The sequence below is a fragment of the Miniopterus schreibersii genome (assembly GCF_964146895.1).
Source record: "Miniopterus schreibersii genome assembly, chromosome: 11".
Taxonomy (NCBI): domain Eukaryota; kingdom Metazoa; phylum Chordata; class Mammalia; order Chiroptera; family Miniopteridae; genus Miniopterus; species Miniopterus schreibersii.
The window spans coordinates 1,303,086-1,325,041 of record NC_138111.1 but is presented as its reverse complement, the minus strand read 5'-3'; the positions used below and the strand labels follow the sequence as shown (position 1 = coordinate 1,325,041).

The window sequence follows — 21,956 nt, the reverse complement described above, 5'->3', positions numbered from 1 at the left end:
AGCTGGGAGCGCGGCGGCCGCCCAGGTGCGCGGGGTTTAAGTCGGCCGGAGCCGCCCTGCCCGGAGGGGCTATTTACATGACAGTGGGCCTCACCCCATTCCCTCCCCCAGCCTGTCCCTCGCCCACCTGCCAATCAAGGGCCACCTCTGGTCCTCCCAGCTCCTGCGGGGCCTTCGGCGCATTTCCTACGGGGCGCGCTCTGCGCCCTCCAGGACCCTCGGGGTCTGGACTGAAACGCCGGCAGCGCACCCCCAGCCCGCTCCGAACCCCCTCCGCGGGCTGTGCTGACCGCTTCTTTTTTTCCCCTTGGGCCTGCAGAAAACTCACATGTGACTGTGCCTGACCTCAGCCTGCAACGTTCTCAGCCCCCGCACCCCCGCCGCCGCCGTGCCCGGCCTGCTGGTTCCCGGCCTCCAGGTCTCAGCTTGGAGGAAGCGATCCTGAAGTAAAGGGCTCCCAGTCGAGAATTACAGAGAAGGAGCAACAGGCAGGTACCCCGGAGCACGGCCTTTCATTCGTCCCGCACTTCAGAGGATAGAAGGGTTAGGAGCTGGAAGAAGCTGCTGAGGGCATCTCCTCTGGGAGCCCCAAGCCCCCAGTGCCTTTGGGCCCGGTGGGGCAGTAACTAGGACTAAGGCAAGCGAGTGGAATCCGCAAAAGCTAGTGGAGGTCAGCCGGCACAGTCACCCTGGAAAACTGTGCCCAGCTCTACCGAAGCGGACCTCCGTGCTGGCTGGCTGTGTCCCCAGCAATTCTGCTCCGGGCTCTGTCCCCCCAACAGAGGTGCATGCCTGTGCACACCGATACATAGTGTGATTAGTGTGTGCTACACCGATACATAGTGTGATTAGTGTGTGCTACACCGATACATAGTGTGATTAGTGTGTGCTACACCGATACATAGTGTGATTAGTGTGTGCTACACCGATACATAGTGTGATCAGTGTGTGCTACACCGATACAGTGTGATTAGTGTGTGCTACAAGGTGTATAGGGACAAGACTGATACAAGCCAAAATCTGGAAACAATACAAATGTCTATCAGTGGTCAAATGGATGCTGTGAGGTTTTGAACTCAGAAGTGAGACAAGTGAGCTGCAGCCACCTGCCCTGTGATGGGAATGCAGCGCAAAATTCACGTTGAGTAAAAGACACAGGACGCAAAAGACGGCAGGCCGTGTGGTTTCATTTGTATTAAGTACAAAAACAGGCAAAACTGGCCCATGCTGACCCTGACCGTGTAGCTCAGTTGGTTAGAGCGTTGTCCCCATACAGCAAGGTTTTGGATTCGATTCCCAGTTAGGGGACATGCAAGAATCAACCAATGATGCGTAAATAAGTGGAGCCACAAATCGATGTTTCTCTTCCTCTCTCTAAAATCAATAAGTCTTAGCCCTGGGCGGTGTGGTGTGACTCAGATGGTTGAGTGTTGTCCCATACACCAGACGGTATCAGGTTCGATTCCTGGTCAGGGCATATACCCAGGTTTTAGGTTCAATCCCCGGTTAGGAAGCAGTCGATCCAGGTTTCTCTCTCCCTTGCTCTTCCTCTCTCTCTCTTTACAAAATAAAAATAAATCTTAAATTAAAATAAAATAAATCTTTTAAAAAAAAGTTTAAACTGGCCTGTGCTGTTAGCTATTAGAAGTCCTGGGTGTGGTTACCCTTGCTTCGGAGCAGGATGGCACTGAAAGAGGGCATGCACCTGCAGCCTCAGGAGCCCTGGTGACGCTCCGTTTATGGATCTGGGGCTTGCTCTACCTGTGTGATTTGTAAATCCCATGTTGCCAGATATTTTCTTTTTTCTAAAGAGAAGTCAGCGATATACATTTTTATGTGAAATCTCTGGATTTTTAAAAGTTAGCAATAATTGCCCTGGCCAGATAGCTCAGTTGGTTAGAACATTGTCCCGATACGCCAAGGTTGCTGGTACGATCTCCGGTCAGGGCACATACAGGGATCAATCAATGATGCATAAATAAGTGGAACAGCAAATTGATGTTTCTCCCTCTCTCAAATCAAATAAAAATAAAACTTTGTGAATTAAATGAAATATGTGGTCAGGCCACTTTCTGCCAATGGGCCATGAGTTTGCAACATCTGGGATAGTCCAGTGATTCCCCCCCCCCCCCCCGTTTGTGTTTCCCATCAATTACTCTCTTAACAAAATAAATCTCAGGGATAAGTCAATGATGTCAGTTCCGGTAAAAAGCTGAGGTCTCTCTGGAGGAAGATCCCCACCATCACCTCTTGCTCCCCTCCATCCCGCCCTTCCTCAGCTTCAGAGGACCTTTGGGCTCCTTCTAAGACATTTGGAAAGTCACGGTGTCTTGGTTTTACAGATGAGCAAGCTGAGACCTGAGACAAGTGATTTCCTTCAGGCCATGAGGAAAATAACCAAGTTACAGCTGGAACGAGGGCTGTGGGATCCCTTCCTCACAGGGACGGCCAGTGTATGTCTCAGTGTTTACATCTGTAAAACGGGCCATAATAATACCTGCCTCCTTGTTTTAGGGTTTTCAATTTGAGGACAAAAGGGTCATTTTTTCCCTGTTTTCACCCCAGAAATTATCCAAAAACAGTATGGGAAACAAAAATGAAAATTCTCTTAATTTTGGGAGTCAGCTCAACCCCAGACCACAGCAGGAATAGGTGACTGGGTGGCCAATGAGAAGGAACAGGAGCCCTGGCCAGTGTGGCTCAGTGGTTAGAGTGTTGGCCCTCACACCAAAGGTACCAGGGTTGAATCCTGGTCTGGGACACGTACTTGGGTGGCAGGTTCAGTCCCCGGTCCCCCAGTCCAGGCACGTGCAGGAGGAAACTGATCAATGTTTCTCTCTCTCTCTCCTCCCTTCTCTCTCTAAAATCAATAAAACATATTTTAAAATATATATATCCTCGGGTGACAACCAAAAAAAGAGAGAGAAGGAGTAGGATGTGTGCAGGGAGGGGTCTGGGAGCATCAGCAAAAGACACTCCTGGAAGCAGAGGCGCAAACGCCAATCCCACGCCAGAAAAACAAAGAAGGGGCTGACTGAGGAGTGGCCTAAGGGAGCTTCATAAAACAAATACAAATTAGAGCTACCTTGAGATATCTTTTTTTTTTTTACCCACCAACCTGAGATCCAGGTTTGGAAACACACTGCCAGGGAAGGGTGTGAAGAGAGGTCCCGACAGCTTAAATGGATACAGCCTCTTGCAGCTTTAAGTGGGTACAATTTAACCATAAGAGTAGCAAGTAGAAGAACACATACCTTTGACCCAGAAATTCCCCTTCTAGGAATTCATCCTACAGATTCATTGCTCTGCTGAGAGATGACACCTGTATGAAGCAATTTGTAGCAAAAGACTGGGAACAACCTAACTTCTTTAGGCTTCTGGAATTCTCTGCAACCAAGAAAACAAGTAGGGAACCAGAGCTATGGTGAAAACAGTCCTAAATCAAGTAGTTAGCATGTTACCATTTGTATAAAAGGGGGATAGAAAAAAAAAATACACTTTCACTTATTTCCCTGTGTTCCTAGAACACAAGGACTTAATAGGAGGACTCCCATGAAGGTGATAACTCCGCCGTCTCTGGGGAGGGGACTGATGAGAAAAGAGAGGACAGGATACAGGGACATGTTTCACTCTTTACCCTGCTGCACATTTTGAATTTTAAACCTTATGAATATATTGCATTAAAAAAAAAAAAATTTTATTGCTTGGCCGGCATGGCTCAGGGGTGGAGCATTGACCTAGGATCTTGGAGATCGAGGTTCGATTCCCGGTCAGGGCACATGCCTGGGTTGCAGGCTCGATCCCCAGCAGGGGGTGTGCAGGAGGCAGCTGATCAGTGAATCTCTCTCATCATCGATGTTTCTCTCTCCCCCTCTACCTCTCTCTGACATCAATAAAATATATTAAAAATTTTTTGATTGATTTGAGAGAGAGAAAAGGAGAAAGAGGGAGACATGGATTTATTGTTCCACCCATTTACACATCATGGGTTGATTCTTGCATGTGCCCTGACCTGGGGTTGAAGCCACAGTGTTGGCGTATCAGGGCAGCGCTCCAACCAACTGAGCTATCTGGCCAGGTCTACAGTTCTTAAAATCACCTGAGTTCCAGTATTTAGATCTAGGTACAGACTCACTGATCACAAGGCTTAACATTCAAAACACCAGGCCGCACCTTTCCTTTCCTCCAAAGCTTCCAAAATTTTAACTTCCTGGATTCCCAGAGGTGTCACCAGGCAACTGTGTGACTCTGCTCCATTCCAGAACCGGCAGCAGGCACGGTGGAGGCAACAAATGGTCTCCCTCCGCCCCACCCAAAAGTCGATGGGCTCAGGATGTTCTGCAACCCTGAGGCCAGGCTCCCTCCGGGAATCAGAAGTTTCCAAAACAGTCAAAGCTCGGTCTGGCTTAGTTATCCGTGTGCACTGCAGGACAGCTACAGCTCCGTTTATTGAGCATTAGCTGTATGAGAGGCATTCACTAAGCATCATCTTTTTTTTTTTTTTTTAATGTTTTTATTGATTTTAGAGAAAGGAAGGGAGAGGAAGGGATAGAAACATCAATGATGAGAGAGTCATTGACCGTCTGCCTCCTACACGCCCCCTGCTGGGGATCGAGCCGCAACCCTGGCATGTGGCCTGACAGGGAATCGAACCTCGATCTCTTGGATCCTAGGTCAACGCTCAGCTGCTGAGCCACGCCGGCCGGGTGCTTCTGACATTTTATATGAATGAAACCATACATGTCATCTTTTATGTCCGACACTTTATCTTCACCTTCATCGGTGGTGGAACTTAGCTTCTTTCATTTGTCTTCAGTTTCAGGAATTTTACTGGGCATTATTACAGGTTTATTCCTCCGAATGAACGGGAACGAAAGTCATATTCATGACACGTTTTATAGACTGGAAGAGGTCAGTCCAGCACAGTAATTTATAGTCGTGCCCCTTAGCGACCGGATGTGTTCTGAGAAGTGTGTCAGGAGGCGACCTTGTTGTGTGAACATCACTGAGGGAACCTACACAGACCTGGGTGGCCTGCCCTCCACGGGTTAGCCTGTTGCTCCTGGGCTACAAGCCTTACAGCATGTTGCTATATTGAATACTGGAGGCAATAGTAACACAATGTTAAGTACTTGTGTGTCTAAAAATAGAAAAGGTATGATAGTCCTGGCAAGGTAGCTCAGTTGCTTAGAGCATTGTCCCGATGTGCTGAAGTTGCGGGTTCAGTCCCCAGTGCAGGCACGCACAAGAATCAGCCACTGATGCATGCGTGGGTGGAACAGCAAATCAATGTCTGTCTCCTTCTCTCTCTTCCTTCCTCTCTTTCTAAATCAATCAATAAACATTAAAAAGAGGCTCAGCTGGCTTGGCTCAGTGGTTGAGCATCGACCTATGAACCAGGAGGTCATGGTTTGATTCCGGGTTGTGGGCTTGATCGCCAGTAGGGGGCATGCAGGAGGCAGCCGATCAATGGCTCTCTCATCATTGATGTTTCTTTCTCTCTCTCCCTCTCCCTTCCTCTCTCTCTAAAAACATCAATAGAAAACATAAAGAAAATGCACACGGGTTTAAACCAAAATAAAATACACTGTAACCTTATAAGGTAACTGACTGAAGGGCACTTGAGTAAATTCTGATTTGCTTATTTGCTTCCTAAAAACAACAACGAAGCTACATACCCAGCGGTGCGGCGCATCGGTCTTCCTTTCCGAGCCTCGGTACCCGTGATGGGGGCGGCAGTGCCTGGGTCTTGGGATCGTGGACACCCTCTTGCTAACCCTCCGCCTCCACTGTCCGTCCGTAGGCTCCCACCAGCCCCGAAGACCTTGTGCAGGACGGTGCTTTAATCCTGGCTCCTGTTCAGATGCACTTCATCTTCACAATGACTAGGTGTGGCAGGTACCGTTCTCACCCCACGCTCTGTGTGTTCCTTCACGGTGGGTACCCTGGAGGCCGAGGAGACAAGAGTCCGGGCCAGGGGCAGAGGGGCACACACACTGCAAAGCAGGAGACAGACAGCGAATGTGTAACACCACGTGGAGAAGGCAGCCAACCGGGGTTGCAACGGGGAAGGACACTTTTCCTTTCTTGACCGGGGATCAAACCTGCAACCTAGGCATGTGCCCCAACAGGAAACCGAACCTGCGACCGTCTGTTCTACGGGAAGATGAGCCCCACAGACTTAGGAAATAAAAAGGAGCCAATGCATTGCAGAGCTGGAGACAGGTGTTCCAGGCAGAGGAAACTGAAGCACAGAGAGGGTCAGGAAGGACACAAGGTCACACAGCAACTGCACAGAAGAGCCAAAATTTGAAACCCTACTGACAGATGCCGAACTCCCCTCCATGACGTTCTGATAAACCAGCCCAGCATGGGGCTCACACCTAGCATAGCAGGTCCTAAGAAAAACCGTCCTTGCTTGATCCCAGGTGGACGGATGGCTGCTCAGGTCTGGGATTCATCCTATAGCCAGGCCTTTGAGTGCAGAAGGGTTTCTCTTCCTGGGCTCCAGCTGGGAAAGGGGCGGGGGTTTCATCCCATTGTCCTTCCCTTCCTTCCTGCTCTCTAGCTCCAGCTCTGGCAAAGCTGTTTTAAAGAGTTTATTAGGCTCCTTTGTCTTCAGTCCACCCGCTAGCTGGGCCTTTCCGGGTGGGGGGATGGGCTGGGGCCTGAGCTGGGCGGAGGAGACAGCAGCCGGGCTTTGAGAGGATGGGGTAGGCAGGGAATCTTGGGGCCTGGAGGGACTGAAGGCTTCCCCGCTCAGATGCTACCTTTTCCTGGAGTGCTCCCTTCCCTGGCCGTGTTTTCCTTCCAGTCCCTGGGTCACAGTAGGCATTGGATGAACACTTGTTGAATAAAACAGTTATTTGTGCTCTCTCCTGTGAGGGGCCTGAGGTGGGGCCTGTTAACACCATTTCCTCTCCACCCCACTCTCCACCTCCCCAGTGGTGACCAAGTCCTCACATGAGGACCAAGGGTCTTCAGAGCACGTTCCACCCTGTAATTATGTGGACAGTATCAATGCTCGGAGTGTAAATTCCAAGAAAGCAGGACTGCCTGGTGGTGTCACCTGCTCCGGAGCACGGTGTCTGACCCACGGGAGGTGCAGGAAATCATTCGCTGGATGAATGAACGAACGAACGGCTGGTAGGGCTGAGCTGGGAAGCCTGCTGAGTGACTTGGAGGTAATACTGCCTACTGCCCAGAACTGCGTGAGATTTCCCCTTCTTTTTATTTATTTTAAATTCTTTTATTTTTAAAAATACTTTTGTATTGATTTTAGAGAGAGGAAAGGGAAGGGAGAGGGAGAGGGAGGGAGACAGAAACGTCAGTGATGAGAGGCACTGATCAGCCGCCTCCTGCACGCCCCCTACTGGGGATCGAGCCCACAAACCGGGCATGTGCCCTGACCCGGAATCGAACTGTGATCTCCTGGTTCATAGGTCAAAGCTCACCGCTGAGCCACGCCCGCCGGGTGGGTTTCCCCTTCTCAGAGGCTCTTGTTTCAATGATGTTGCCTTTACTCTAAATAGTTCTAGAATTCTTCTTACGTGGATCTTAAACTGCAGAGCAGAGAAAGATGTCCAGGGAAATTCCAGAACCCACCTTCGAGACCCTGAATTCGTGGGGCGGTCCTGGGCTATGGGAATCTCCTTTGTCACAACCCACTCTCCACACTGCAGCCAGGCTCTTCTGAAACTATGTGAATCTGTCCTGGCCGGTGTGGCTCAGCTGGTTAGAGAGCCATCCCGACTTGCTAAGATTGCGGGTTCAGTCCCCAGTAAGAGACAAACAAGAAGCAACCGATGACACATCAGGAAGGGCGACAACAAATCGACATTTCTCTGTCTCTAAAAATCAGTAAAATAAAGAATATTAATAAAAAAAATGGAGTCATTTACTAAACAGAGTTGAATGTTCATAAAAAAGTTGTCACCAGGGTTTTAAAACTAGGATATCGTCTAGGAAATACAGTCAATAATACTGTAATAACTATGTATGGTGCCAGGCAGGTATTAAATTTATGGGGGGATTACTTTGTAAGCCACATAAATATCTACTAAAACAATATTAAATGTCAACTGTAATTGAAAAAAAGAACAAAACTCATAAAAAAGGCCAGGCTGAAGGTAAATCTGGGATTGCCTCCTTTCCTGACTCTTTGCAGGAGCCTCCTTGAATGCAGCCGGACGTTCTCTGAGCGCACTGAACTCTGCGGTGAGAAGCGGAGGTAGGAGACACGGGGCTTCCTGCAAGGCCCTGTTGAGATTTACGAGGGGCTCTTCCTGATGGCTAGCCGTTCATTCAGCGAGTCTTGACTGTGTGGGCTCTGGACCCACTATGGTCCCCATGTTAGTGGAGCTGACCCACGGGGGCAAAAACAGGCATTACTACCGCGTTAGTTACTTAGCTACAATTTTGAGGAACACTCAGGAGGAGAGAAACTCAGTCCCCTGAGAGCCAACGCCAGGGGCCTGGGATCTGGCCCTTTGAGGAAGTAACGCTTCCAAGGAGGCCTGAAGATCAGGACGACGGGGAGGAGCGTCCCAGGTGGAGGGAGGGTGCGTGAGGGGCAGAGACCAGGTGGCCTTCCTTCCTCCACCTCTGGCACACACGTGGCTCAAGACTTCCACCCTGGAAATGTCTCCTCCACTGCCTTGCTCACCCATGATATACAGACAACATGCCGTCCAGCGCAGCTAAGCACTTGTCTGCTTGTTTGTTCATTCACTCGCTCCTTTCCTTTCACATATAAGCCACATACAACTTGAACACTACAGAGAGAGATAATAAAACTGAAATTGCCCAGCCTGGCCAGAGGCCAGAGTGGCTCAGCTGGTTGGAGCATGGTCCTATGTACCAAACGGTGGCAGGGCCGATTCCTGGTCAGGGCACATACTGGGTTTTGGATTCAATCCCTGGTTGGGGTGCATACAGAGGGTAGCCAATCAATGTTTCTCTTTCACATCAATGTTTCTCTTGCGCTCTCGCTCTCTCTCTCTCTCTCTCTGCCTTCCTCTCTAAGCAAGTCCTTGGTGGGGATTAGAAAATTAAAAATAAATAAATAAAAGGCAGAGAGGTGAAATAAAATCTTTTTAAAAAAAACCCCAAATTTAAATTATCCAGAGATAACCACTATCAATATTTGGATCTGCGCTTCTAGGTTTTGTTAGAAACATATGCTGTTGGTGAGGGCACCGAATTCCTTGCTTTTTCAGGAAAAAGTAAGAATATTCCTACAAAATGATGGTAGCCGTGACTCAACAGTCAAAGGCCACTAGCATATTAAGAATCCCACCGAAACACCTAAAACTAGTATAAAATACTATTGGATGTCAACTGTAACTGAAAAATAATTAATTTTAAAAAGAAAAAGCATACTTACCTGGCGGGGGAGGTACCATGACCACGAAGGTGGTTTTCCCAGGGAGAGGCTTTTATCCACTGCAGTCCGGATTGCTGACCCCTGCAATTTCCCCAAATGTGGGAAACTTGACTGCATGATTCCTGATAGTGGGGGACTGTGTTCACGCTCTCCCCTGGGGGAAATGGGAGAGAAACATATTGTTATAAAAACAGGAGATACTGTATATAAATTGCATTTTATAAAAATCTCTAGTATGCTGCAAACATTTTGCTACATTTAAACACCTAAATAACAAGTGTTAATGGCCACCTGAGATTCTACACCATGCAACAGAATCAGTGGTTCAGCATCGACCTAGGATCCAGGAGATCGAAGTTCAATTCCCGGTCAGGGCACATGCCCGGGGTTGTGGGTTCAATCCCCAGTACGGGGCGTGATCAATGACACTCATTATTGATGTTTCTCTCCCCCAATTCAGGTTTTACCAATTGCCGCGCACACCCCTTCCCGGGCTCAGCTGCCCAGCAACGCTCACCCCTTTCTCTGCTCCCTCCTTTCCTTCCTAAACCTCCCGCAGGCGGCTTTCCGTCCCCACTCCTGCCAGGGCCACCAGGCAGCACCCCCACTGCGCCCGACCTGCCCGGGGCTGTGTGCGAATCTCTCCAGCCTCAGGAGGGGCTCGCCGGGAGGGTCCTGGCCGGTTCCTTCCTTGCGGGGAGACAGGCCAGCGGTGCGGGCGGAGGCGGGGACCCCGCGGCCAGCCTTCAGCGCCGCCTTCCCCAGGGCTGGGGCTCGGGGGGGCTCGGGGTCCGCGCCCCGGATCCCGGAGATCGCGGCTCCGTCCCTCGGCCCCCGCGCCCGGCAGCAGCTCCGCCAGCAGGGGGCGCGCGGGAGCGGCGGCCTGCGACGCCGCCGCTGTTTCTCTGTCCGAAATCGACCACAGAATATATTTTAAAAATTAGAATAAACCCGCGCACATACAGCTCCAGGCGCTCTGCCCGACACAGCACCCGGGCAATGCCCGGGTCTTTATTTCGAGCTCACAAGGCTGGTCCGCGGACGACCCCATGGCGCGCACGCGGGTGTTTTCAGGGGTCACCCCACGGGCAGCAACGGGAGTCGGAGGCGCAGCGCGTGCCCGGCTCTGGCTCCGCTGGCGGGACCGGGCTGCCCCGCGGGTCCTGGGCCTGCAGGTCTCAGGCGGCTGCAGCCTGCGGACCGCGGCCCCCCCCCTCGGCGCCCAGCCGCTCGGCGCCATCTTTGAGCCTGGCGCGGGTGACTCACTTCCGCCCCCCCTCCCCGCGGGAGGAGCCGCGCCTGCCCCGAGCTGCCACCCCTGGGGAGGGCGTATCTTAAAGCTGGTCTTGCCTGTAGCTCCGGCTTGGAAGAATCATTTACCTCCTTTTCCCGGGTCTGGAAGAGGGCGCCTTGACCAATTCAAAAATGGCGCCGGTAGCCTCACGGCCCCCGGTCTTCCGGTCTGGAGGCGCGGGGGCGAAGGTCGCGGGGGAGTGCGCCGGCGCGAGAGGGCGGGGCCGTGGCCATGGCAACCCGCGCGCAGCCCTGGCCGCCGGGTGTGGCGGGAAGCGCGGGGCCCGGGGCGCTGGCGACAGGCGGGGCTGCGAGCGCCCAGGGGCCCGGGCGGCCGGGGCCGCTGCGGGACGAGACCCTAGGCGCCGTGTCCGTGCCCTCGCAGTGGAGGGGCGTCCCGGGCATCCGCGGGGAGACGGTGAGGGCGCGGGGGGCGCGCGGCCAGGCTCGGGGCTACGGGCCGCCGCGCTTCTGTTCAATGTCTCGTTCGTGGGGACCGGGCTTCGGGGCGCGCCCCAGGTCCCCAGCCTTCGCGCAGCACCCCGCGGGCGTTGTTTGTTGTTTTTTGTGGGAGCCCCGCAGGCCCTCCGTGCGGGGGTTTGTGGGGGCGGCGGCGTGGGCGCGCCTCTGGCCGCCTTGGGTTTTAGAAAACGACTGGAACGCGCCTTTTTAAAGTTTATTTATTTATTTATTATTTATTTATTTATTATTTATTTATTTATTTTCTTTTTTTTTCTTTTTAAAGTTTTATTTATTTTTAAACGAGTCGGTACCGATTTCAGAGGGGGCGGGGGCTCCGGCCGGCCCCGCGCGCCCCCTGCTGGCGGCGGGGCTGGGGCGGGACGGGCCGCGCCCGGGGGTTCGGGGTCCGGGGTCCGGGGTGCGTTCCCCGGGCGGGGCCGGGCCGGGGCGCTGGGCTCGGCTCGCAGCCGTGTCCCGGGCGCCAGAGCGGTCCTGGGTTCGCCCCCCGCCCGGCACCCGCGGGATCCACCGGGGGGCGTCCGAGCGGGGTGGGGGGCGGAGCACGTCTCCTCCCGCCCTAAACGTCAACGGGAAAAGCACCCGCGGGGACCGGGGGAACGGGCGGGACTCCGAGGGCGCCCCACAGACCAGCTCGCGGCTCTCCCCCCGGGACTCGCCTCCCGTCGCCCCGGGTCTGAAGCAGGGGCGCCCCCCCGCCCCCCGAGAGGCCGCCTTGGCCCCCTGGCTGCCTCCCCGCCCACAGCTCTGTGGCCTCCCACGCGCGTCCCGACCGCGGCGGGGAGAACCTGCCCCCCAGGTGCGTGCCCTGGGCCGGGCATCGGGCCCGCCCGCCCGCCGGGCACGGCCTCACCGCTGGGCAGCCTGCGGGCCCGGGCGCGGGAATCCTGCACTTTCCCCCCCGCCGTACCCGTGGTGCCCCGACAGTGCCCGGCAGGCGGATGCGTAATCAGGGCGCGTGTGCCCGCGTGTTGTGCGTGTGCCCGCGTGTGTTGTGCGTGTGCCCGCGTGTTGTGCGTGTGCCCGCGTGGACGTGTCGCATAGACGCCGCGGGAGCGCTGGGGACGTGACGGGCCTTGTGCTGCAGGAACTCGGTTTCCTGGTAGATGGACGAGCAGAGGGCGCGGGGACCTGGGTGCTGAGCGCGCTCCGCGTTCCGGGGGCAGCTGCCCAGTGGTCCCAGCGCCCCCCCCCTCGGGCTCGCTGGCCCTGCCCCCCCCGCGGAGCAGGGGAGCCTGGGGTCCAGGCCTCGCCGCTGCCCTGTGGGTGCAGGTGTCTGATGAGCGACTGCGTGAGGAGAGCCCCTCCTAGGGGACAGTAGTCTCAGGGGTACAGGGCTCCTCATTAGGTAGAGGCTGGTCACCATCGAAAGGCAGGCTGGCAGCTCCTTCCCTGACCTGACGCCTGTCCCTGCACCCAGCTAGACAAGGGACAGGGAGTGGGAGAGGGCGGGCAGGGTGCAGAGGACAGCTGGGAGTGACCCGCCTCAGGCCATTGAACTCATCAGGGGCACAGGAGCTTCCTTTCGTCCAGGGCGGGGGGCCTACCTTGGAAGGTGCCCCCCTGGAGGGGCTGCCTGCGGAGGGAGGGAGGAGCCCGGGCCTGCTGGGGGCCAGAGGTTAGCGGGCGCTGGCTAGTCGGCGGCTGTTGGCTCTAAGATCCCACCAGGTCCTCAAAGAGAGGTTGTAGGAACTTAATTAACTTGTTTATGTCAGTTAACCTGGTAAAGCTGGTTTCCTTGTACGTCCCTTGTTTCAAGTTCCATGACTTCCAGCTGTCAGGTGCTTCAAAGAGGGAACTCCTGAGCCCTCCCCAAATACTGTCACCTGAAGTCCTAGGGCAGGCCCCTGCTGGGCCACGGGGCCCCTCTGAACCAATCACTGTGGCCGAGGGAGGGACCCAGTGCTCTGACCGGCTGGTCACACTCATGTACCCCCACCCCCAGCTCAGTGAAGCATAGGATTGAGGGGTCATCTGCACCCACACCACTGACTGGGTTCCTCCTAAGAGAGATGAGCTAGTAATGGGGGAAGGGAAGCCTTGGAACAGACAGGATAACAGGCCCGTCAGCCCCAGGAAACAGCGGAGTTGTGCAGCCAGGGAGGGTGAGGGGATGGAGCTGCAACCCGGGCATGTGCCCTGACGGGGAGTCGAACCTCCATCTCCTGGATCCTAGATGGATGCGCCGCCTCTGAGCCATGCCGGCCGGGGCTGACTGGGGTTTTGATCTTCTCCAGAAAAGTTGCCAGACGGCCAGCATTGCCACGGCCGAAGCGTCTGCCCAGACCCGGAGGCACGCAGATGCCCAGGTACAGACCGAGGCACCCGTGCCAGTGGGCGTGCTGCCCGTGTCCCAGCATGACAGCCCCGGGCTCGCGGACTTTCTCCGGAGAGTGGAGGCCATGGTTACCCGAGAGCTGAGCAAGAACCGACAGAGCCACGCGTTTGATGGCTTCGAGGTGAACTGGACAGAGCAGCAGCAGACGGTAGGGTGTGGCCGGGCCTGGGGTGCCCCTCCTCTGCCTCTGATCAAGCCTCTACCCCATGTTAAATCTACCTTTTGTTTCACCCAAATAACAAACCAGTCACAGTAGCAGCCTTCACGGAGCTCTTGCTCTCTGCCAGGTGCTGGGAGCTGTTTTGTAAGAGCAAGTCAGTGGGCCTTCTCTGCTGTCCTTGGAGTAGGACCACTGTTACGTCCACTTTACAGGTGGGGAAATGGAGACTCGGAGCTGCAGTGACTTGTCCAGTGTAGCGCTGAGCTCGTAGGCACTGGGGGCAGAGCTTGAACCTGGGCAGTCTGGCGGCGTCTTTTTCTCCGCACCGCTCGGCTGTGTCTCCCAGGCATTGCGCGGTGGGGCTTTCTCTGTGCTCTCTCATTTACTCCTTGGGCCAACTGTGTGAGAGCTGTTACCATCTCCTTAGAGAAAAGGCTCAGAGAGGCTAAGTGACTTGTCCAAGGTCACACAGTTGTATCTGGCCGAGCTGGAATTTGAGCCCCGGTCTGTCTGGTTTCACTACTGTGCTCTAGTGACTTCAGCATCTCCGAGTCTTTCTGCTCTCCAGGCACAGCTCAGAGCCGTCACCTGTGAACTCAGGTGTCCGGCAAGACAGCCTGGGCTTTCAGACCAGGGGGACTCTGAATGGATGAGCGGCTCGTGCCTTTTGCTCCACACTGGGCTGGATCTCGCTCTCCCCAGTTCGTTGTCTCTAGACAGGCTGCTCACACAGTGCTAAGTGCCCCAGTCTGCAGGGCCATCTGTGTGCTGGTTCACACTTAAAAAAAAAAAAGTTTTTATTGATTTCAGAGAGAGAGGAAGGGAGAGCAAGAGAGAGAACCATCGATCACTTGCCTCCTGTACACACCTGACCAGGGATCAAACCCTCAACCTGGGGTAAGTGTCCTGGCTGGGAATTGAACCGGCAACCTTTTGGTGCGTGGGGTGGCGCTCAGCCAATGAGCCACACTGGCCAGGGCCACAGTTCTTTTTATAAAGTGTTTCCTTCCTTTAGAAACTGAGATGAGCCCTGGCCGGTGTGGCTCAGTGGTCAGCGTGTTGGTCTGCAGACTGAAGGGTCCCAGGTTTGATTCTAGCCAAGGGCACGAACCTCGGTTGTAGGCTGGATCCCTGGCCCCGGTCAGGGCGCAAGTGGGAGGCAGCCAATCTATGTGTCTCTCTCGTATCGACCTTTCTCTCTCTTCCCCCCCTTCCACTCTCTCGAAAAAGCAATGGAAAAAATATTCTCGGGTGAAGATTAAGAAAGAAACTGCGACGAGTAATTATGTATTCAGAGGTCTTCAGCCCCCCTCCGCCTCTCTTCCATCTCCCCTCTGTCCACTTCCGGCGGGGTGCAATTGCCCTGTTCCCACCAAATCACTGGTAGGCCCTGGAAAGGGCTCCGAGAAACAGTGGCCGAGGCCGCCCAGGCGCGGAGTCGTGTCTTTCGGAGCAGGCGCGAGCGCCTCGGCTGCCCTCTGCCTGCCCCTCAGCAGTGCTTGGCCCGTGTTACAGCCGCGTTCCCAGAGGTCAGGCTTTTTCTTTATCATTAGGGCTTTTCCACATTTCTCTGAACTCGTTTGGTCCCTGGGTGTTACGTTACCCTCTGTTTACAGCTATTACTTTTTAAAATTGACTTGAGAGGGAGAAACATCTGAGAGACACAGCGATTGGTTGCCTCCCACGTGCATGTTACTGTTTTAACCACTTTTAGGTTCACAGCCCTGTGGTCTTGAGCACGTTCCCATCGGGCGGCCACCTCCGTCCAGCTCCAGGGGCAGAGTTTCTGAAATTGTGTGTGGGACAGATACGAGAAAGGGCCCAGCTCTGCTCTGGGCCGGCATCTGTCCGGGTTCACAAGGCTCGTCCTCCCTCCTGCATTTCTGGGGCGTTCTCTTCAGGGAGATGTTGGGGTGAAGACTCCCCATTTTCCTCCAGGGCTGCGTGGTAGACTTAGATGGCTTTCAAGGCTTTGGGAGGCCCAGGCCTGTGTGTGGTTTTGTGAGGTGGTATCGAGGCCACCTGCTGGGTGGCTTTTGGGCTCAGGGTTGGGGACAGTCTGTCTCTTGCAGGTCACCTGCCTGCACACCCTGGGCTACCCACCAGCCCAAGGGCAGGGTCTGCACGTGACCAGCGTTTCCTGGAACAGCACGGGCTCGGTGGTGGCCTGTGCCTATGGCCGGTGAGTAGCCCAAGAGCCGGTGTGGGCAGTGGGAGGCCCACAGGCCCTCGTCTGAGCCAGTCTCCCTGGTGACACAAGGTGGTCCTGTGAAGGGTGGGCCCAGCGCTTGGTCATCTTGGGACTCTCTCCTCAAGGCCTCCTGGGCCGGGGTGGCAAGGGAGGGAGGAGCTCGCCTTCTCTGTGAGCTGTTTCCCCTTGGTTCCCGGGGACCGTTTTCCAGAGAAAGTCATGCCCTCGGGGCCCATGGAGGAGCCTGTGCCCCTTTCTTTGGGTATGATGGGAACAGGCCAGTCTGTCTGGGTGGTAGGGGGAGAGGTGGGGATGGGTGGGTTGGGATGAAGCCCTGGGCTAGGGCAGAGCCAGCTCGGGTGTGTCCACGGGCAGGCTGGATGATGGGGACTGGAGCACGCTGAAGTCCTTCGTGTGTGCCTGGAACCTGGACCGGCGCAGCCTGAGCCCCCGGCAGCCGTCCACAGTGGTAGAGGTGCCCAGCGCTGTCATGTGCCTGGCCTTCCACCCCACGCAGCCCTCCCAGATTGCAGGTGAGCTGCACAGCCTGCCCTGTGTCCGCCTTCTACCCTGCAGAGGGTGGCCAGAGTGGGGCTCTCTATCCCAGGCACAGCCAGGGCAGAACTGCTGGCAGGCCGAGACCACAGGTGGCCCTGAGCTCAGGTGAGGATGCTGAGCGGGCCTGTCCGAGCTGTGGAGCTCGGAGGAAGAGGAGGCAGGTCCTTAGCTGAGTCAGGAGGGCTGTGGGCCATGGGGAGGCGCGGCCTGGTCAGGACAAGAGTGGGCACCTCGGAGCTGTCATTGGTGACAGGAGCCAGTTATTCTGGGGAAGGAGTCGTGCTGGGGGGGGCTTGCAGTGTGCCGGTCAGGGTCAGCCTGGCATCGGGAGGCCTGCCTGGGAGGTCAGACTTCTCTTCAGGATGGTTTTTAGGGAAGTGGCTTCATGTCCTGGTCAGTGGGCGGAGGGAGGGTGGGTGCTTGCTGCTGGGCGTGGGTCAGCGCCTGCCTGGCCCGCTTGGTTTGCAGGCGGGCTCTACAGTGGGGAGGTGCTGGTGTGGGACACGAGCCGCCCCGAGGACCCGTTGCTCTGGCGTACAGGCCTCACCGACGACACGCACACAGACCCTGTGTACCAGGTCAGAGCGGCCGGTGTGGGCCGGTGGGAGGCCTTCCCCATCCCTCTGAGCCTCGCCTCGCCTCGCCGCCTTGGGCCTGCTCCTTAGGCAGAGCAGGAGGAGGTGCCCGCTTGGCAGCCACGGGGGGGAGGTCAGCAGGGAGTTGGCCATTGGACAGCTGCCTTCAGCATTCTTGGAGCTCCCAGGGCATGAGTCACCCCCTCCTCCAGCAGGAGCCACCCCCAGGGCCATGCCCAGCCTCCTCCCGCCGTCCTGGTTTCTGCTGGGACTAGGGGAGGGGCCTTGGAACCCTCCATGCCTGGCCCTGTGGGTGAGGGGACTCCAGGCCCCAGCCTCAGGATTCCTTTCTTTCTGGAAGAGAAGGGGAGGGGCGGCGACGTTTGGTCTTGCTGGGAGGTGGGGGGTAGGCCCAGGGGCTGGCAACCCTTTCTCGACCTTGTGCCCACACTGTTGTCCCAGGTGGTTTGGCTGCCTGAGCCTCGCTTCAGCCACCGCTTCCGGCTGCTGAGTGTGGCCACTGACGGGAAGGTGCTGCTCTGGCAGGGGGCCGGGCCGGGCCGGCTGCAGCTCGCGGAGGGCTTCGCCCTGGTGGTGCAGCAGCTGCCGCGGAACACCAAGCTCAGGAAGGTACGTGGGGCCGAGGCTGAGACCCCAGAACGGCCTGACGCAGCTCTGGCCGGCGGGACCCCCATGAGCGGTGAGCCTCGCGGGCAGGTGCGGGGCCCCTGGCACTGGTGCTGAGCCCAGCGCGGACTTGCCGGTTCACCTCCCGTGGGACGCTCACCGGCTTCCTCAGCTCTCCTGTGTCCATTTCTCCACAGCCGCATCGGGGGGAGACCGAGGTGGGGACCACGGCCGTGGCCTTCTCCAGCTTTGACCCCAGCCTCTTCGTCCTGGGCACGGAAGGCGGCTTCCCGCTCAAGTGCTCCCTGGCAGCGGAGGAGGCTGCCCTCACGCGCATGCCCAGCTCTGTGCCCCTGCGGGCCCCGGCACAGTTCACCTTTGCTCCCCACGGCGGGCCGGTCTACTCCGTGAGCTGTTCCCCCTTCCACAGGTAGGGAGGCCAGGTCTGGGGTCGTCCTCCGCCCGCCACGGGGCCCCTGGCACAGGAAGGTGGGGGATTCCGCCGCGCCCCCCATACAGCTGCCTGAGGACCTGCCGCCTGGCCGGGGCCCAGGTCATCCCCACTCAGGCTCTGGTAACCAGAACTCTGGTGGTGGTGGTTGGGGGTCCAGGGAGGCTTTTCTGGGGCCTGGGAGCCTAGAAGCCTGACAGGAAGGCCCCCGCTCTACCCGGACACCAGCGCTCATCCACATGCTGGCCTTCTGCCCTGCACCCCATCCAGGAACCTCTTCCTGAGCGCAGGCACCGATGGCCACGTCCACCTGTACTCCATGCTGCAGGCCCAGCCCCTGACCTCCCTGCAGCTGTCCCACAAGTACCTGTTTGCTGTGCGCTGGTCCCCCGTGCGTCCCTTGGTGTTTGCGGCAGCTTCTGGTGAAGGTAGGAAATGGGACACCAGGCTTGGGTCCACTTAAATGACCTGAGCCCGGCCTGTCTTGGACTCTGGGGTGGGGACAGACTGCACATGGGGTGACGTCTTCCCTTGGGTGGGAAGGGGCGCTGACCGGGCAACATTCCTGTTTTGAGTCGTGGCTGCGGGAGTCTCCCCCAGGAGCACAGGGTTCACTGAGGCCTGGGCCCCTCACCCCCTTCTCTCCACGAAGGGGACGTGCAGCTGTTCGACCTCCAGAAAAGCTCCCAGAAACCCGCCGTTTCAGTCAAGCAAACCCAGGACGACAGCCCTGTCTACTGTCTCGAATTTAATCGCCAGCAAACTCAGCTGCTGGCTGCTGGCGATGCCAAGGGCACAGTGAAGGTGTGGCAGCTGAGCACCGAGTTCACCGAGCAGGGGCCCTTGGAAACTGAGGGCTTGGAGCAGCTGGCTGCAGAGGTGGGCACCTGAGGACAGCTGTGGCCTGGAGTGTCCCCAAATCAGAGGCTCCATCTGGGCTGAGCTGTGTATTTCTGATGGAAGCTGAATGAAGACAGACAAGTGTTTTGGGGAGTCGTCATTTATTTGTCTTTTACATGAAAACAGAAGGGGGCAGGACAAGAGGGAAACTAGCCAGCTGCTGAGAGTTTTCTGGCGTCGGAATGGGCAGCTGGCTACGAGGCAGGACCTGGTCCCACTGCAGCGCGGCGATGCCTGGACCAGAAGCAGCTACTGAAGCGCCGTTTCCACGACGCTGTCCCAAGCTAAGCAGGCTAAGGTTACACGGGAAGCGACACTGTCTGGGACGTTTTCCTTAAGAGCAGAGAAGACTGACATGCAGCGGGGCAGGGCTGACCCGGGGCAGGGCTCAATTCACGAAGAGCGAGCGGGTGAACTCGACGTAGTCGAAGGCCGTGGGGAGCTCGCGGCCCTTGCCGTCCACGTAGGGCTTCATGTGGGAGACGCAGTAGTCGGCTTGTTCCCGAGTCAGGTTCTGGAGAGGAAGACACACCCGTGAGCCACAGAGGTGGGGGTGGGGCTTCAGACCCACTAGTGCCCAGGCCGGGAGCCCAAGGCCAGTTCTGGGAGAGGATACGGGACCGGCCTGGCCTGAGATTCACTTGTAAATGGCGATGAAGCCCCTGCCCTAGCAGGGGGGCTCCCAGGTGGGTCTGTACTGTAGACTGGGCTCTGCCCTCACCCAGGGGCAGCTCCTACTTTACTTTCTGGAGGAAACCTGCCCCTCCCCAGGGTAGGGGTGGGCGCAGAGCCCCAGACCTGGTACAGCTCCTCCTTGGTCACGTAAGGCTTTCCCTCAGAGCTCAGGGCCCGGAAGGCGCTCTCGATCTCCTCGCTGGACTTGACGTTCTCGGTCTCGCGGCTGATCATGAAAGCCATGTATTCTTGCAGGGAGACGTGGCCGTCCCTGGGGGCGGGGGAAGGCAAGTGCAGTGAGCAGGGGGGGCAGCAGGCGCCGGGGGCAGAGGCGCCTCCATGACCCTCTGAAGCTCACCTGTTTGGATCTACCGTGTCCAGAATGGCCTCAAACTCTGGGTCGGGCTCCCCTTCCTCCACCATGGGTAGGTCGTAGCCCAGGGAGCGCAGGCAGGACTTGAACTCCTGGTGGTTCAGGCGGCCAGATTTGTCCTTGTCAAAGTGTCTGCAGCACAGAGCAGGGAGCAGTTCAACACATAGGCCCTGCTGAGCCCGCCCCCCCCCCCCCCCCCCCCCCGGAGGGCACAGGTTACTCACTTAAACATCATGCTAAACTCTTTGAGGGCCTCCTCAGTCACCCCCGTTGTATTCCTGGAAGAACGAACAATTAGGGCCGGAGTCCCCCACCCCACCCAGCAGTAACCTGACTGCTGGACGCTGGGTGACCTGTGGTCAGGTGGCCAAGATTGTGTGGGTACCTGGCCTGGATCTGCTGCTCCAGGTTGTGCTGCATGCGCATGCCCAGTTGGTCTAGCTGGTCCCACTGCTGGGCCAGGCCCACGGTGCTGTGCTCCGTGTACTTGTTGTCCAAGATCAGGGCTTCCTCCATGGCCGCCCCCAGGTCCTCAATCTTCTTCAGCTGACTTCTCATGGCTCGGATCTCCTGGTGCTTGCGCTGCAGGGGTGGGGGAGCAAAGGTGTATGGGACAGGCCTTGGTCACCAGGCCCAAGAGCCTGGTTAATGGCCTGGCCTGCCCAGCCTGAGACCAGCAGCAGCCTCGGCAAAGGGAAAGATTCAGTGTGAGCATCACGAGCCGTGGGCAGACCCTGGAAACTGTGCTACAGAGACTTTCTTCAAAACAGTGGGGACCCAGGCTGCTTTAAGCCAAGGGAAAAAGGGCACCCAACCAGCCCACCTTATGGCTGACTCTGAACCAGGCAGGCCTGCTGGGGTGGACGGGTGACTGGTCTTAGGTGGGCCAGGAGACCTCCCTCGGGGCACTTACTTTGGTGGCTTCAAGCTGGGATTCCAGGGTCCCGGACTCTTCCACCATGCAGGACCTGAACACGGAGGCACAGTGAGGCAGGGCCCCGAGCAAGCTCGACACCAACTTCCTTTAGATGAAACGGTGCCCGCCGCCTCCAGTTCCTCGTTAAGGGAACCACCCGTCTATTGGCCATCTTCCCCTAAGTGGCCCCGGGAGCAGCAGACAGTCTTCCTCTCTCAGAGGTGGAAGCTGCTGCTCCACGTGGCATGCCCCCCGCCCGGGCCAACTGCTGGGCCAGGGCTGAGCCCCACCCAGCCTGCTCCCAGGCCAAGACCCTTTCTCATGTGGCTCCTCAGGCCCAGCCAGCCTGTGACATGGTGACAGACCCAAGCTAGGCTCTCGAGGGAGCAGAGAGGGCTGCAGGCCTGACAGCGCACCCCCTCTGCAGTCACAGGGAGAGAGACGCCAAGGACAGCCCTGCCACTGACAGGCAGGGAGACCCTAGGGAGGAGGGGAGGCTCACAAGCTGACAGCCACCCCCAGAACTCCCTGCAGTCTCCTGCAAGTTCCTGAGGGAGCCACACTCTAGGGGGAGGTGCAGTCAGGTGACCCCTCAGACACGGAAACTGGGTGCTAAGAGGTCATGACCAGACACAGGTTTTAAAATGATTGTAACTCTCCCACAGGAGGGAGGGGGCTGAGCCCCAGGTTCAGATCCATGATCAGAGACAGTGCCAGAGGCTCCATCCAGGGCCAAGTTCTGAAGAGCAGGGGCTGTGGGGAGCCTACATCTTCCTGTTAACACAGTGCAAGGTCACAGAAGGTTACTGGTGAATGACAATTGGGGAGGATCACGTGCAAAAACAAGTCACACTGTGCGCGTGTCCTTGGTGGAATTTTAGCCCAGCCTCCCCTGTACCCACATTTGCCCCAACCTACCCTTTTAACACCCAGCGAGCCAGGGTTAGCTCAGAAATCACCCCAAGGTCAGAGTGTCTAGCAAGGCCAGGCACTAGGCTGCCTCCTGCCCCAGCACCTCGGGTCACAGCCAGGCC

The 21,956-nt window shown here is 56.9% G+C and overlaps 2 protein-coding genes and 1 long non-coding RNA gene across 4 annotated transcripts in view; 1 reads left to right on the top strand and 2 right to left on the bottom strand.

Annotated features, from left to right (window-relative positions):
• Positions 1-1,167: 1,167 nt before the first annotated feature.
• LOC308564140 lies at positions 1,168-10,580 on the bottom strand. The gene is made up of 5 exons (XR_013999898.1): positions 10,349-10,580; positions 9,386-9,539; positions 5,679-5,996; positions 3,255-3,387; positions 1,168-1,558 (listed from the first exon to the last, which is right to left on the bottom strand). It is a non-coding gene; the product is annotated as an uncharacterized lncRNA (long non-coding RNA).
• Positions 10,581-10,895: 315 nt separating this feature from the next.
• On the top strand, positions 10,896-19,046 carry DYNC2I2 (dynein 2 intermediate chain 2). The gene is made up of 9 exons (XM_081151850.1): positions 10,896-11,096; positions 13,396-13,644; positions 15,729-15,838; positions 16,223-16,380; positions 16,874-16,983; positions 17,443-17,610; positions 17,805-18,037; positions 18,329-18,486; positions 18,711-19,046. Exons 1-9 carry the CDS (start codon positions 10,911-10,913, stop codon positions 18,947-18,949), a joined length of 1,611 nt encoding a protein of 536 aa, XP_081007976.1. The 5' UTR covers positions 10,896-10,910; the 3' UTR covers positions 18,950-19,046.
• SPTAN1 (spectrin alpha, non-erythrocytic 1) overlaps positions 19,046-21,956 on the bottom strand; it is a 56,170-nt gene continuing 53,259 nt past the window's right edge. For both annotated transcript variants that reach the window (XM_081151834.1, XM_081151833.1), the window contains 6 exons: positions 20,920-20,974; positions 20,392-20,588; positions 20,231-20,284; positions 19,992-20,138; positions 19,757-19,904; positions 19,046-19,472 (listed from right to left, as the gene is read on the bottom strand). In XM_081151834.1, coding sequence (XP_081007960.1) covers positions 19,347-19,472; positions 19,757-19,904; positions 19,992-20,138; positions 20,231-20,284; positions 20,392-20,588; positions 20,920-20,974 — 727 coding nt within the window. In that variant the 3' untranslated portion in view covers positions 19,046-19,346. The remainder of the gene's footprint in view (positions 19,473-19,756; positions 19,905-19,991; positions 20,139-20,230; positions 20,285-20,391; positions 20,589-20,919; positions 20,975-21,956) is intronic.

What these genes read in the sequence shown, in the direction of transcription:
- DYNC2I2 (XM_081151850.1), top strand. Translation starts at nt 10,911, where the DNA reads ATGGCAACCCGCGCGCAGCCCTGGCCGCCGGGTGTGGCGGGAAGCGCG. An exon ending in CGGGCATCCGCGGGGAGACG is followed by an intron (nt 11,097 to 13,395) that starts GTGAGGGCGCGG and finishes GATCTTCTCCAG; the next exon opens with AAAAGTTGCCAGACGGCCAG. An exon ending in TGCGGCAGCTTCTGGTGAAG is followed by an intron (nt 18,487 to 18,710) that starts GTAGGAAATGGG and finishes CTCTCCACGAAG; the next exon opens with GGGACGTGCAGCTGTTCGAC.